This window comes from Bos javanicus, chromosome 6 (genome assembly GCF_032452875.1).
Source record: "Bos javanicus breed banteng chromosome 6, ARS-OSU_banteng_1.0, whole genome shotgun sequence".
Taxonomy (NCBI): domain Eukaryota; kingdom Metazoa; phylum Chordata; class Mammalia; order Artiodactyla; family Bovidae; genus Bos; species Bos javanicus.
This window is the reverse complement of record NC_083873.1, coordinates 115,526,299-115,539,911: the sequence shown is the minus strand read 5'-3', so window position 1 is coordinate 115,539,911 and position 13,613 is coordinate 115,526,299. Positions and strand designations below refer to the sequence as shown.

Sequence of the window (13,613 nt, the reverse complement as noted above, 5' to 3'; positions counted from 1 at the left end):
GTCCTGCCTCAAGGTGCTGGGCCTGGCGGCCTGGACAGCGTCCACACAAGGGAGGGGAAGGGTCCCGGGTCTGCCCCAGAGGAGGGGTCCCATGAAAGTGTCACCAGGAGCACGGGGGTCAGGGGCCAGGGAAGGCCACGTCACAGGAGCAGAGTCTCAACAGGAGAAGGGTGGTGACGTGTGGCTGAGGGCTGTCCTAGGCAGGGGAGCGGGGAGGGGGCTTACAGATGTGGCCGCCCCCTGGGGAGGTATGCCAGGCGGGCCAGGTGTGTTCGCTCCTCAAAGCCTGGGCTGGAGAGGGGAGCCCGGGTCAGTGGGCGGTCGGCGCTGGGTCTGGGCGGCCTCGTCTCTTGGTCACGAGGCTCGGGTGGGCCCTCAGAGACTCACGTCCCCCTCGGGAGGCCCTGGGGCTGCCAAGGAGGTGGGGTGGCGGCCGGTGCGGGAGCAGGAGCCCGCAGACGCCCTTGGAGTGCCGCCGGCTCCGCTCTCTCCTGTGATGCAGTTTTTTATAGTTGGGGGACTGGCTGTGCCACCGCCGCTGCCAGCTGACCGTAAGCTCGGGATTAGAGGCCTGGCCCCAGCTGAGCGGGGCGGCCGGGACAGGGCCTCCTCCCTGTCCGCCCACTGTCGGCCAAGGTCCCGGCTTGAGTTCTTGGTCAGCACCACCCCCCCTCCCCTGGGGCCAGGAGAGAGAGACCCCGCCCAGCCCTGCAGGCAGCAAGCCGCAGGGGGCCCTAGAGGGGGCCCCGTGGGCAGGAGGGGGGTGCCCTCACTCTGCTTAAGGTCGGGGCTCCGTGGTGCCCAGGCATGCCCCGCCCCCAGGGGCCTCTGTTTCCTGTCTCTCCAGCAGGCGTGTCACCAGCTAGGGCCCTGGGGGGCCGCCCTGGGGCACAGCAGCATCGCCACGTGTGGGGCTGGCCCGGGGCCATGGAATCCGGGGCAGGCGAGCGTCACCAGGCCGGCTTCACTGTGCTGCTTCCCTGGCCCGCCCGCCCCACCCCGAGTGCCCTCCTCCTCCGTGCGGGGGGCTGGCCTTTCTTTGGGCAGACGGCGGAGGCACGAGGGATTCTTGGGCGGTGACACCATGCCCGGGCGTGCGGCCCGCGGGACCTGGCGTCCCCATTCACGAGGCCGCGGGACTCCATTCACGCTGGCGGGCTCCCCCCTGCCGTTCTTCATCCAGGCTCCCTGCAGGCCCAGGCGCCCCCTCCTCCTCCCCAGCCCTCCCCTGCCCCGCTCCCGCTCCTAGGGGCTAGGATCCTAGCCAGCCTCCCCATCCGTCAACAACTGTGATCAACAAAACTTCAGTCACGAGAACAAAGAAGACTTTTGTTTGAGCCCCACCCGAGGACTGACCCGTCCTGCTGGCCAAACAGCTCTGCAGAAGCAGGGGTTTTCAGCGGCTTTATTGGAGTTTATCTCGTCAGAACAAAGAGCGTTAAAGAAGTCAGGGTTACATGTTTTCACGGTTCCTCTTCCCCGCAAAAGAACGACCGGCCCATGCGCAGTGAGTCAGCGTGGCCTTGGCACCTGGGGAGGGATCTCACCCTGGACGGAGGGCCAGCACTGTCCTTTTTAACACGGACGTTCTTTACGTCTGGTCAGGATGCCCTTTTTTATGATCAAAGCAGATGTACAGTGTGTGTTTGACAAGCTGCAAACAGGCGGCTTCAGTTAGCATCAAATTCAAGTTGACTTCTGCGTGAGCCACAGTGACCTTCCTTTATCTCAAGATATGAGTGTTCCCTGGACCCTCTCTGTGGGTGAGAGTGCCGGGGTGGGGGTGCTCCAGGGCCCCCCACCCTGAGGACATGCCCAGGAAGAGGAGAGGCCTCAGAGGGGGCCAGGCCTCTCAGCACAGCCCCAGACAAGGAAGCCGGGCCCCACAGCTGCCTCCTCGGGGGTGCACCCGCCCACCCCAGAGGAGCGCGGGCCGTGGGGAGGGGCTGCCGGGTGCTCTGTGCAGGCAGGACGCCCCCCTCGGCCTCCGGCCACCCTCCGCCATGGCCCTCGTCCTTCAGAAGTCACCCGGCTCCTCACGCTGGCCTGGGAGTCGGGAGACGGCTGACGGCCGGGGACCAGTGGGCAGGACACCCTCCCCCACCCCACCCAGGCTGCTCAGCCCAGCCTGGTGCCCACAGGCCTGGGAGAGCTGCGTGTGCCGCAGCCTCCTGGGCGAGTTGTGCGTTTTCCTCAGGCGGGGAAGAGGCTCACATCGCCCTGGTGCAGGGGTTGGGGAGGCTCGCGGGTTTGCTTGGCTTCTGTGGCAGCCTCCACCTGGCGTCCCACGCCCACCTCGGGGGGTCCCACGCCACCAAAGCCCTGGGAGAGGCTGACAGTGGCGTCCATCCTCCCTGTGCAGGGGCTGGGGTCTTCTTCCTGTCTTCCACCGAGGGAGACCAGATCAGCTTCCTGTTCGACTGCATCGTCCGAGGCATCTCCCCCACCAAGGGCCCCTTCGGGTTGCGGCCGGTTCTCCCAGGTGAGTGCATGGTGGGTGGAGGGGGCGCCTGGCCTGGCAGGAGGGTTGGGGGTGCTGCTGCTGTGACCCCCCACTGGGCTCCCAGGGTGGGGGGCGCTCACACCTGCACAGCCCCTCCTCCACAAGACGCTCAGAGGCCGTGGCTTCGGGGACCAGCATGAGACCACAGCCTGGAAGCGCCCTGCTGAGACCTTCTGAGCGGGGCCTGCCTCCCAGACCTGGCTGGGAGCCTTGCCCCAGGTGGCTGGGGTCAGGTTTCTGGCCCCAACTGAGCCGGTGTTTGGGCTGGAGGCCGCCTTGTGAGGTGGGGTCTCAGTGTCCACACGTCGGGGTGGTGGGGGCAGGGGCCGCCGCACTGAGCTGGCCTGGCTTTCTCCCCGCTTCCCTGGCGTGGGCGGGGCGCCCCTCTTATTCAAGAGTCCTGGGCCGGGAATGCTGCCGGCCCCTGGAGGGCATGCTAGCCGGGCACTTCCTCACACCGGGTGAGCTCTGTCCCTCCCACCAGCTCGGGGACAGCCGCCCTGGGAGGGACAAAGGTGGGCCCTGGGCATCGCCGCTCCCTGGGGCCGAGGCCCTCTGGGCGGTGGTACCCAGGACTGCCGCTGCTGCCCTGGCCCCCGTGAGGGGCGCTTGTCCCCTGGTCCAGGTGGGAGACCAAGGCCTGCGTCGGGCAGCAGCTAGTCACTGAGCTCCCAGCTGTGGCCTCCTTGCCTGAGCCCCGCAGCTGGACAGGGGTCAGGTGGGCCTTCTCGGGAGGCTGGGGCTGTGTTAGGTCCCCCCTTTCTCTACCTCGGCCCCTGGGCCCCCAACCCCTGCAGTGAGCTGGGGGGAGGCGGGGAGATGAGCTGCAGGGACGGGGCTCCTGGGACCAGAGCCCCGCTGCCCAGGCTCTGCTGGGTGGCACGGCTGTGCCCTCTGCTGGCACCTTCCTGCCTTGCAGCCACAGGTGGGTGTGGGTGGCATGGATGGGGAGGGTGTGGGCAGAGCAGGGGTGGACACGTGGAGTGTGGATGGAGCTGGTGGGGCTCTGCCCTCTGAGCCTGGCTGGCGTCCCACCGAGGCCCATGATCGTCAGGGACTCTTGAGATGCGGCCTCCACTGGGTGTGCAGCCTTAACCCTCCGGGATCTTGGAGTGTCTCCTCCAGCCGACAGCGGCTCGCCCGGGGCCGTGCAGACATCAAGGCCCGGAGGCAGGGCCTGCCTCAGACAGACAGAGCTGCGAGGAGGAAGAGAGAGATTAGAGTTCCGAGGCTCCCCTGCCCTGAGCACGTGTCCTGTGCGTTCCTACCTGGGCCCTATCGTGACTGGGGTGCAGACGCGGATGCCAGGCTCAGGGAGGGTGAGGGGTGGGGCCGCGAGTCGTCCAGCGCTAGCGTCTTGCAGACCCGCCAGCCGCAGGAGGGTGTCCTGGCATCCTGACCGCCCCCCTGGAGGGACTGTCCGCTTTGGGCCAGGGCCATCAGCTGGTGGTTGAGGGACTGTCCTTTCCTTGGGCCCAAGACACAGGATGGTGGCCGGGGCACCTGTATGGGGATGTTTGGGGTACCCTGATCTTGGGCTCCAGTGGCTGGTGTGCAGGCATGGTGAGGGGCTCCCAGGGGCTCTGTCCTGATGTTGGGGCTGGACCAGGGTCCTCAGGGCTTCGACGGCATTGGGGTCACGGGGAAGACGCTGCCTGTTCAGGCCTGGGGCCGCGTCCTCACTGACACTCTGCTCTGCTGCAGACCCGAGCCCTGGGGGCCCCGCCCTGGAGGAAAGGGTGGCGCAGGAGGCCCTGGAAGCCCTGCAGCTGGAGAAGCGGCTCAGCCTCCTCTCTCACTCCGGCCGGCCGGGCAGCGGAGGTAGGGCAGTGACCCGGCTGAGGTCGGGGGAGGTCTGGCGGCCCTGGGTCTGGGGCCGCTCCTTTAAGCTGCCCTCCCTGCCCCCCTACCCCAGCTCCTGTCCACCCCTCTGCCCCGCTCACAAAGGGGCCACACTCACCCAGCTCCAGCCTGGATGCCGACTGGGCTGTGGTGCTGCCGCGGAGTCGGCTGGCGGGCTGGGCTTGAATTCTTTCCCGCCCACCCGCAACACCGAGCATGGCTGCACCATCTGTGCCCAGAGCGGGGGCCCGAGGTGTCAGCTGCTGGGAGCAGAGCCCCCCCACCCCGCCCCCGCTGCTGTGGTTCATGGGGAGAGGGACAGAAGGGGCTGACGACCCTTGAGGGGGCCCTGCAGCTCTCCAGAGGAGGGGCGGCACCGGGGTCTCCTGGGCCAGAGGCAGAGGAGCCCTGCAGGTTCTCTGTCCTCAACAGCCCTACGGATGCACGCTGGGGACAGCGGCCCGTCCAGGCCCCTTAGCAGGGGATCTCAGGTGTGCCCGGGGCTGCCGTCTCCTTAGAGAAGGGGGTTCACGTCTGGTTCCCAGGGCAACAGTTGGGAGAGCGTTGACGTGGGGAGGGGGCCGTCCTGGGGGGGCGAACCCTTGGGGGCGGAGTCTGGGGAGGGGATGTGTGAGCCGTCCCAGCGTGATGAGCGTGATGAGCGCAAGCCCTCCGCAGGGCGGGGGGCCTCAGGGGCCGGGCGTCAGCCTCCCACCCAGGTTCCCCCACCCCCCGCCCACCTGAGTGGCCGAGCCCCTCTACAGCCTCAGCCCCAGGCTCTCCCACCCAGGGGACGACCGCAGCGTGTCCAGCTCGTCATCAGAGGCCAGTCACTCGGACGTCAGCGCCAGCAGCCGGCTCACGCCGTGGCCAGAGCCGTCCTCGTCTTCGGCCAGCACATCGCAGGAGGGCCCTGGGCTGGCCGCCGCCCAGGCCCCTGGGGAAGCCACGCCGGGCACCGCCAGGCCCGCCCCGAAGCCGCTGCGGCCACGGCAGCTGCAGGAGGTTGGCCGCCAGAGCTCCTCGGACAGCGGCATCGCCACGGGCAGCCACTCCTCCTACTCCGGCAGCTTCTCGTCATGCGCGGGCAGCAGCCTGGACGTGTGGCGGGCCGGCGACGAGCTCGGCTCCCTACTCAGCCTGCCGGCGGCTGGGGCCCCGGAGCCCGGCCTGTGCGCCTGCCCGCCCGGGGTGTCTGAGTACCAGGTGCCCGCCGCCCCACGGCCGCACTACGACACGCCCCGCAGCCTGCGCCAGGCGCCCCGGGACCAGCCCCCCGTTGCACCGGGCAGCCCCGAGGCGGGCACCGCCCGGGACTCGGGGTGTACCGCTGGCTGGCCTGGTGAGAGACGGCGGGGACCGGCGCCAGAGGCAGCGGCAGGGGCCGGCGAGTCCTGGGAAGCCGGCGCCCCCCACGCCGGGCCCCCTCCCGCGCTCTTTTCCGCGTGTCCCATCTGCGGAGGACTGAAGGTAAAGCCCCCTCCCTGAGGGTGGTGGTGGCCCGGGGTGGGCGCTGGGCTTGGTAGGCCGGGCCCGGGCTGAGGGTGGGGGCCCAGCCTGCAGGGAGGGCTGTGTCCTGGGCAGGTTCAGGGAGGCAGAACCCGAGGACCTCCCTGTGCCCCTCAACGTGCGTCCCAGGGGCCTCCACCTGCCTGGCCCTTGCGCCTCCTGGCTGAAGTTGCGCCCGCAGGTGTCCCAACCTCTGAACAGGACCCCGAGGCTCAGGGGGCCTGCTGGCTGGCGGGGGTCTGCTCTCGGGACCCTGGCACCTCCGTGGCTCACTCACAGCGGCCTCTTGTGGGCGGGGAAGGGCAGGGTCGGGCTCGTGTCAGAAGCCCCAGGACCACCCCCCAACTCCCACTCCTGGCCGAGCTGGAGGTCGGTGGTCAGGGCCACAAGGTGCAGGGTGGGGCTGTCCATTCCCGTTCTGGGGCCCCAGGCACCGCGTGCGCCCTCGGGGGCGGCCTGCTCACCTGCATGGACTTGGGCTGCGTGGCCTGCTGTGTCCCTTGGCGCCGCGGTTGGTTCCGGACGCCCCCGTGGAAGGCGAGGCCCGTGGCCGCTCATCTGGGCTCCGGCCGGCGGGCGTCCCGCGCTCAGCTCACCTGTAAATGTTCCGCTTTGTACCTTCAGTGTCGGCTGAAGACTGTTTGTTGCTCTTTTCACATTTTTAAAACCTGACACCGTTTGTAAGACCTTCTTAGACTGGAAATAAAATTGTTTTTTCTTACCGTCGTGTCCTTTTCCGTGTGGCTGGCTCTCTTCGCCTCCTGCCCCAGCCCTGCCGCTTGGGGCCTTTCGCTGTCTCTGAAATCCAGGGGCCTCCTTTGGCCCGCGGGTCGCAGCTGCACAAGGCCCTGCCTGTCTGGTCGGCCTTAAGCCTGAACACGCCAGAAGCATGAACCAGGAGAGTGGCCTCGGCCAGCCCCCAGGGCCCGCGCATGCGTGTGTGGTGTGTGTCCGCGTGTGACATGTGCATGCGCGTGCACTGTGTATGAGGCGTGTACGCAAGCGTGGCATGTGGCGTGCACATGCGTGTACACATGCATGCAGTTGCACGTGGCGTGTGTCCTGTGTGCACGTGTTGCATGTCCAGGTGATGTGTGTGATGCGTGTGTGCCAGGTGTGCGCGCGTGTGCCTGTGTCTGCGCGCGCTCACTGGAGACCACAGCGCAGTCCTCAGTGGTCCGCTTGGGCTCAGGCAGGTGGCTCCCTGCGTCCAGAGAGGGTGGACCCCCCCACCTTCTGGGTCAGCGAGAGTCCTGGCTCTGAGCCTGAAGCACCCCCGTCCCCAGTCTGCCCCGTGTGGGCGGCAGAGCAGCCGGGACTCCCCCATCACAGGCTCCCTGCATGTCCTGGGGGGCCACGTCTCAGCCTTGGTCACTGCTTGGTGGGGACCCGGGTCCCGGGTTTCCTGGGAGTGCTGAGAGCAGCCTCTGACCCGGCCCCTGCAGGACTGCAGTGGGAAAGGCAGGCTGGGGGGTCTCTCCCGTTGGAGCCCCCTGCCCCGTACATGGGATGGCAGTGCTGCTGGTCTGGGGGGCCAGGGACTGGCGAGACAACGCGTCTAGTGGGAGCTTTTCCGTGGGAGTCTTCACCACACACACCGCTTCCATTTCCCCCTAGCGGGCCCGCCGGCCTTGCTGCCAAAGAGCGAGGCGCTGGGAGCGGCCGGAGCCGTGGGTGGGGGGCGTCCAGGCTCCGTCCCACCGGGCCGCTCCTCCAGTAGAGCCGGCAGAGGCCCTGGCGGCCCAGGGAACTGCCAGGAAGCTGGGAAGGCTGGAAGCTGGGCCTCCCTTCTGCTGGCCCCCTGCCCCGCGAGGGCGTCCTGGCTGTGAGCTCTGGGCTCCTCGTCTGAGGCTGATGGCTGGGACTTCGGGGAAGGGCGGTCTCGGGGGCGAGGCAGGCGGGGTGGACTGTGGGCAGTGCTCAGTGGGGGACCCAGGCCGGGGTGGAGCGGGTGGCCCAGGCCTTCCAGTGGGGGCCCTGGGCTGCGGGAGGCAGGGCCCTTCATGGCGGTGGCCCCTGACTACGGAGGCCCTTTGGGGAGGCTCCGGAGGAGGCCAGGCCCCCACGGTGGCCGCATCTCAGTCTCCCCTGAGCCCAGCGTGGCCCAGGGGACCGGTGAGGGCGGGGGGCGTCTCGCCTGGTGGGGCTGGGTGGGCCCCAGGACAGCGCCTCCCCACCACAAGGCTTCCAGCTCACCTGTGCTCATCTCTGAGCCCATGGGGCGGGTGACAAAGACATCCCCCCACCCCCGTTCCCAGGGGGAGTCTAGCGTGAGGCTGTAGGATGGGCCGGGGTCCCTGGGCCTCGTGCTCCTCGCCCCCGCCCCCGGGGCCACCAGAGAGCCCCCCGCACCCCACGGGCCACGTGTGCCCGCCTGCCGCCACCTGGCCCCGGTCCCCAGGGAGGGCGGACAGGAGGGGCTGCTCTCGTGCCCCACCAGCACCTGGCTGCACCGTCGGGGCTGCAGGCTGTGCCCTGGGAAGCAGGCGCCGCTGTGGGGGGCTCCCAGACCCCCGAGGGCAGCCGGCTCTCGTCCTGGGTCTCGGGGGTCAGACACACCCTCCCCGAGTCCCGGAGCCTGCTGGGGCCTCTTCACAGGTGGCGGGTCGGGGCTCCCAACAGGAGCCGGCCTGGGGCCGGGGCTGGGGTGCTGCGTCCTGAGAGTGGGCAGCACCTTTGCCCCCCTGAATAGCGGGTCGGCTTCTGCACCCGTTCCAGCTCACGGCCCCCCGGGAGGCCCCACGGCCAGTCTGTGCCCTCAGCCGCGCCGGGGTGCTGGGTCCAGCCCTGCGGGGGCCCGTCTCCTCCTGGGTGTGCGAAGCGGAGCCCCAGGCAGAGTGACCGCGCCCACGGTGGGCTGCCTCCGCCCCTCCCACTCAGCCCCCGGCTCTGAGGTCTCCAAACCACCTTCCTCCTCCGGCCCATGTGCGCCTCCAATCAGACGCCCCAGAGTGGCCGCCCTGCAGTCTGGGGGCCTTGACTTATCTCACAGGGCCCCCAGGAGTGGCTCACCCAGGGTGCTCTGCTTAGAGCAGGTGGGCAGTGCTCAGGGGTGGCGTGACAAGCCCCTGAGCACCTCAGCTGGCTACACACCTGCTGTGAGCGTGTGGCACGGCGCGGCTGCGGGCCACGTCCAGGGCCCCGAGGTGCCACCGCGTCGCCCCACATGGGCTGTGTGCGTGTCAGGGCAGGCGTGTGGGGCCCTGAGAGGGGGTGGACCCAAGGAGCCCGACCTCTGCCCGGGGTGGGGCTGGGCGGACGGCTGACATGTGTCTCCTTGGTCTAGGCAGCTGCTGCCACGCCCCCCGGGCTCCTGGTGACGCACACAGGTAGGCCTCAGCCTGGGCACCGGCGCCCATCAGCCTGGGGAAGGGATGTGGCCGTGGTCACGGCCCAGCCAGAGTGTCTGCCAGATGGGACATTGGGGGATAGCAGGAGAGGGGGACTGTGGGAGAGGGGGACGGCAGACAGTAGGGGGACGGCAGGCAGTGAGGGGACGGCGGGAGAGGGGGACGGTGGGAGGGGGGACAGTGGACAGTGAGGGGGACGGCGGGAAAGGGGGACGGTGGGAGGGGGGACGGCGGACAGTGAGCGGGATGGTAGACAGCCCAACAGCAGCCCATGGCTGGGTGGGCCCTGGCTTAAGCTGGGGGGCACCAGGCAGCGGTTGGGGTCAAGGTGGCCGAGTATGTCCAGCCTGCCGTGGAGGGTGTGTGGGCAGGCGGGTGGGTCCAGAGCTGGCCTGGAGCCCCAACCTTTAAGAGGGAGCCTGTCCCCTGGGGGATAGAGAATGGAGGTGATGATGGCCCAGGGGAGTGTGGTGGGAGGGGGCCCAGGCAGTGAGTTAGGGGGACATCCCAGTACACGGGGACAGCTGGGCAGAGCTGGCTCTGGGCTGGGAAGGCCTGGGCGCGTGGGAGGGGCCGCGGGTGGGGGCGGTTGGCCTGGCACGGCTGGGGGGTCCACTCTGTGCTTGGTCCTCTTGGTTCATAGAGGCCACCTCCAGCCTGGGGGCGGGGTCCTTACAAGCTTAGGTCTTTCCCTCTCCTCTTCAGGGGGTGTGCCCCCTGTTTGGGGTTGGCCCCTGTAGGCCAAGCAGGGCTCAGGCCCGCCTGCAGTGGAGGGGGCAGGAGGGGAGGGTCAAGGTCATGGACATGCAGGGTCAGAGAGCGGCCATGGGGGAGCCCCATGCGAGGCGGCGTGGGGATCCCCCGGTCAGGATGGGGCTCTCGGGACCATCCTCCGATGACACGGAGCAGGGTTCTGCATGCTGCCCCCTGCCCCTTGCCCCCAGCACAGGGTGTGCTCCCGGGAGCGGCATCAGGATCTGCTGGGGGGCGAGGAAGCTCTCCTCTGGGCAGGGGGCTGGGGGGCAGCAGAAGACAATCGGACCCAGGCCGGGGAGGACACGCTCAGGGTGGTCTGGCCGGGCCTGCTGCACGGCCAGGGAGAAGCCAGGGCAGCCCCGCTCCATCTCTGATTGGCCCGGAGAGGACTCGGAGCGGCTTCGGAGATGCTGGCGAGACGCTCAGAGGGAAGGCTCAGGGAGGGAGACAGGAGGCCAAGGGGAGTCTGGCGGAGCCAGGGCAGGTGGTGGCCTCCGGGGGGCACCCTCACCCCATGCAGGCGGCCGGGGCGAGGCAGACCAGCCTCTCTGGGCTGCCACAGCCCTCCCTTCCCACTCCTGCGCCCACCATGGACCCAGACCTAAGGCCAGCCGCTGAGTAACAGGGAGCTTGTCCCCCAGGCCTCAGGTCAAACCCCAGCCCTCCCCTTGGCTTTCAGGAGCTGGGCCTCCTTCCCAGACTCCCCTCAGACCCCATCTCAGCCCCCAAGGGCTCTCCTCACTCTAGCCAGGCCTTTGCCACCCCCTACACCCCCCAACTTCATCCCTTGGCACATGCCGCCTTCTCCAGGCAGTCTGCCCAGATTTCCCCTGGGCCCCTGGGTCTAAGAGCCTCCCCGAGGCGCCTCTGCCTGTTATCTTGGGTTACACGGGCGAGGGTCTGCGTCCACCCCTCTGTGGGTCAGTGCCCACCCAAGCCTGGCCACAGTGGGGTCCTGCCTTGCTGTTTGGGTGTATTGGGTGGGAGCTTGTAGCCAGCGTGAGCTTGGCAAGGCCAGGTTCTTCCTTGCCGCCCTGGGCGGGGGGCTGCAGAGGGCCCTGCCCAGTGCCACCCACCAAGGCTCTTTCTCTGCCCGCTGGGCCTCGGGGAGGACGTCTCCTTCTCGGGGGTGATGGGGTGATGGGCTCTGTGCTACAGACACAGTGGATTCACAGAGAGCCCTGAGCTCTGAGCCCTGCCTCAGAGCTGAGATGTCTGGGGCTTGGACTCACTCCCATCCTCTGCCTGACGAAGGCGCTCAGCCAGCTGCCCCGCAGAGCAGGGCCACCCCCTGACCTGGCCACGCCCCCGGTGGACGCCGCAGACAGCCAGGACCCTGGACCCCAATGAGGGCCAGCTGGGAGCAGTTTCTTTGATGGGGGAAGGGACTTGAAGTGCCCGGGGGCCATCCTGGAGGAGGTGTCACTGTGACTGAAAGTGTGGGTGGGCCTGGGCTCAGGGAAGGACTCACTGGCCCAGAGAGGGTCCCTGACACAGGTGGGGTGACCCAGGAGGACAGCTGAGAGGGGGAGGGCTGGGGGTTGTCAGCAGGGAAAGGCGGCGGCCTGGGAGGGGATTGGGCACTGGGGAGCCCAGGAGCAAGTGGTGGGGAGAGACGCTGGACGGTTGGGTGGCCAGGGGCTGAAGACAGAAGTGTGGTCGCTTGGGCTCAGTGGGGCCATCGGGGCCACCCCTGGGTGCCCGCTGTGTGTGTGTAGGAGGGGCAGGGAGAAACCTGGGTGGGGTGGGCAAAGGTGGTCGGGAAGATGGGGGGAGTCGGGGAAGCCGTGGAGAGGTGGAGGTGAGGCGCCAGAGGGGTGGGCAGCGGTGGGGAGCTCTTTTCTGGACCGTCTAGGGGGTCACCGCCTGGGGACTGATGGCTGCTGTCCCCACAGGAGCGCGGGGTCCTGGGAGGCCGCGTGGGGAGACGCCCACCTACGTGAATGTGCCCACCAGCCCCTGCCCTGCCGAGCGGCTTCACTACCTGGGCCTGCAGCTGCCGGAGGCGGGCGCAGGTGTGCGAGGTGGGTGTGCAGGCGAGGGGCTGACCCCCGGGGATCCGAGGGGTCTGAGGGGCCAGGGCCTCCGTGGGTCTGGGGGTCCGGGATTCGGGAGTCCCGAGGGTCCAGGGGTTCTGGGGGTCCGGGGTTTGGGAGGCTGGGGGGCCGGGCGTCCAGGGGTCTGGGGTCCGGGGGGCTCGGCCCGGCCGCGCTCACCCCGTGTACTTGCAGGGGCCGGCGCCTCCCGCTACGCGCTGATTGACGTCGCAGCCACCGAGGCGGCGCACAGGGCGGGGGCCCAGCACGCGCAGGCCCGGGAGGAGCGGCTGCCTGCGCCAGAGCAGAGGCCGAAGGCGGCCCCGCGGTGAGGCGCCGGACCACGGCGACGCGCCTGGACGGCGGAGGGAGCGGCCCCGCGCCATCGCGGCGGTCGGGCTCGGCACCGAGGGTGGGCGCGCTTCCCCGGGCCCGGGGGGTGGGGGGCGGCGGCGGGTGGACGGACGGCTCTGGTTGCCCCTCTGACGCCTGCTCTGGCCCCCAGGCCGGCGGGAGGTGCCGCCTGGACAGGTGCCCGCAGCGGCTGCGGTGGACCCGAGGCAGCGTCTGGCTAGCAGTTTCTGGCCCTGGGATGTGACCTGCCCGCAACCTTCCCTGGAGGCAGCGGCCCAGTGACGAGGACCCTCGTCTCCAGCCCCGACGGGGGTGTGCGGCGTCCATCTGCAGGGCCCCACCTCCCGTCCCGTCAGCACTGCCTTGCGCCTGGAGGGCGTGGCCCTTGGGCCCTTCGGCGACTGTCGGCCTCCTGGGACCCACTGAGTTAGTCCTGTAAACGGTTTAGATCTTTAAAATCTCTTATGTTCCATTGTCAACATGGCCAGTTATTTCCTGAGCGCCCGGGCTCCTGCTGTGTCCCTCTGGGGGCACAGGACGGACCCCTGGCCGGCGGGCGGGGGTTTCCCGTGGCCTTGGGGGTTGACCGGCGTGTCCGTGACTCAGTGGGCAGGAGGGGTGGTCCTGGCTCCCCTGGCCAGTGCAGGTGGTCTGGGTGCTGGAAAGTTCCTGGAGTTGGTGGTGGGCTTTTTGTCCTCCTTGCTGGGCCGGACCCACCCACCCTGGTCTCAGAGATGTGATAGGGCTCTTCTGCCTGGTGGGGGCTCCAACCACCCCCCCTAACCCCGCCCCCCGCAGACCCATGCCTACTGCCTCCTGCGGTGATCCCACCCAGTGCCCAGCAGGCCTCGGTTAGTCTGACCATGGGAAGCCTGTGGGACACCCACCACGTGCTCTGCCTCTTGGGGGAGGGTCCCTCACGTTGATGTGGCCAGGGTTGATGTAGCTCCCCTCCCCCACCAAGCCTGAGCCAGCAGACGCCCCCAGTGAGAGGCAAAGGCCCCGGGGCCGCTCCACACGCAGGTCAGAGTCTCACAGACCATGGACAGCACTCCAGGGGGAGCAAGCTTCTGTCTTTGCAGGTGGGGGAAAAGTGTGGCCAAGCACCCAGTCTGGGGCTCCTGCTGTGTTGGGGCCCCTCAGCTGGGGGTTGGGGTCTGGGCGGGCCACACGCTGCAGCATGGGGACAGGCGGTCAGGGTCCAGGTGTTACCCGTGGCCTCGGGTGGCTGGCGTCTGGGTTCTCCTGTTGTTGGAATAAGAG

At 69.0% G+C, this 13,613-nt stretch overlaps 1 protein-coding gene across 2 annotated transcripts in view; it reads left to right on the top strand.

The window, feature by feature from the left end:
- DOK7 (docking protein 7) overlaps window positions 1–12,829 on the top strand; it is a 34,065-nt gene extending 21,236 nt beyond the window's left edge. For both annotated transcript variants that reach the window (XM_061420955.1, XM_061420954.1), the window contains exons 5-10: window positions 2,363–2,482; window positions 4,208–4,324; window positions 5,136–5,815; window positions 9,141–9,183; window positions 11,856–12,408; window positions 12,502–12,829. In XM_061420955.1, coding sequence (XP_061276939.1) covers window positions 2,363–2,482; window positions 4,208–4,324; window positions 5,136–5,815; window positions 9,141–9,183; window positions 11,856–12,328 — 1,433 coding nt within the window. In that variant the 3' untranslated portion in view covers window positions 12,329–12,408; window positions 12,502–12,829. The remainder of the gene's footprint in view (window positions 1–2,362; window positions 2,483–4,207; window positions 4,325–5,135; window positions 5,816–9,140; window positions 9,184–11,855; window positions 12,409–12,501) is intronic.
- The last annotated feature ends 784 nt before the right edge of the window (window positions 12,830–13,613 follow it).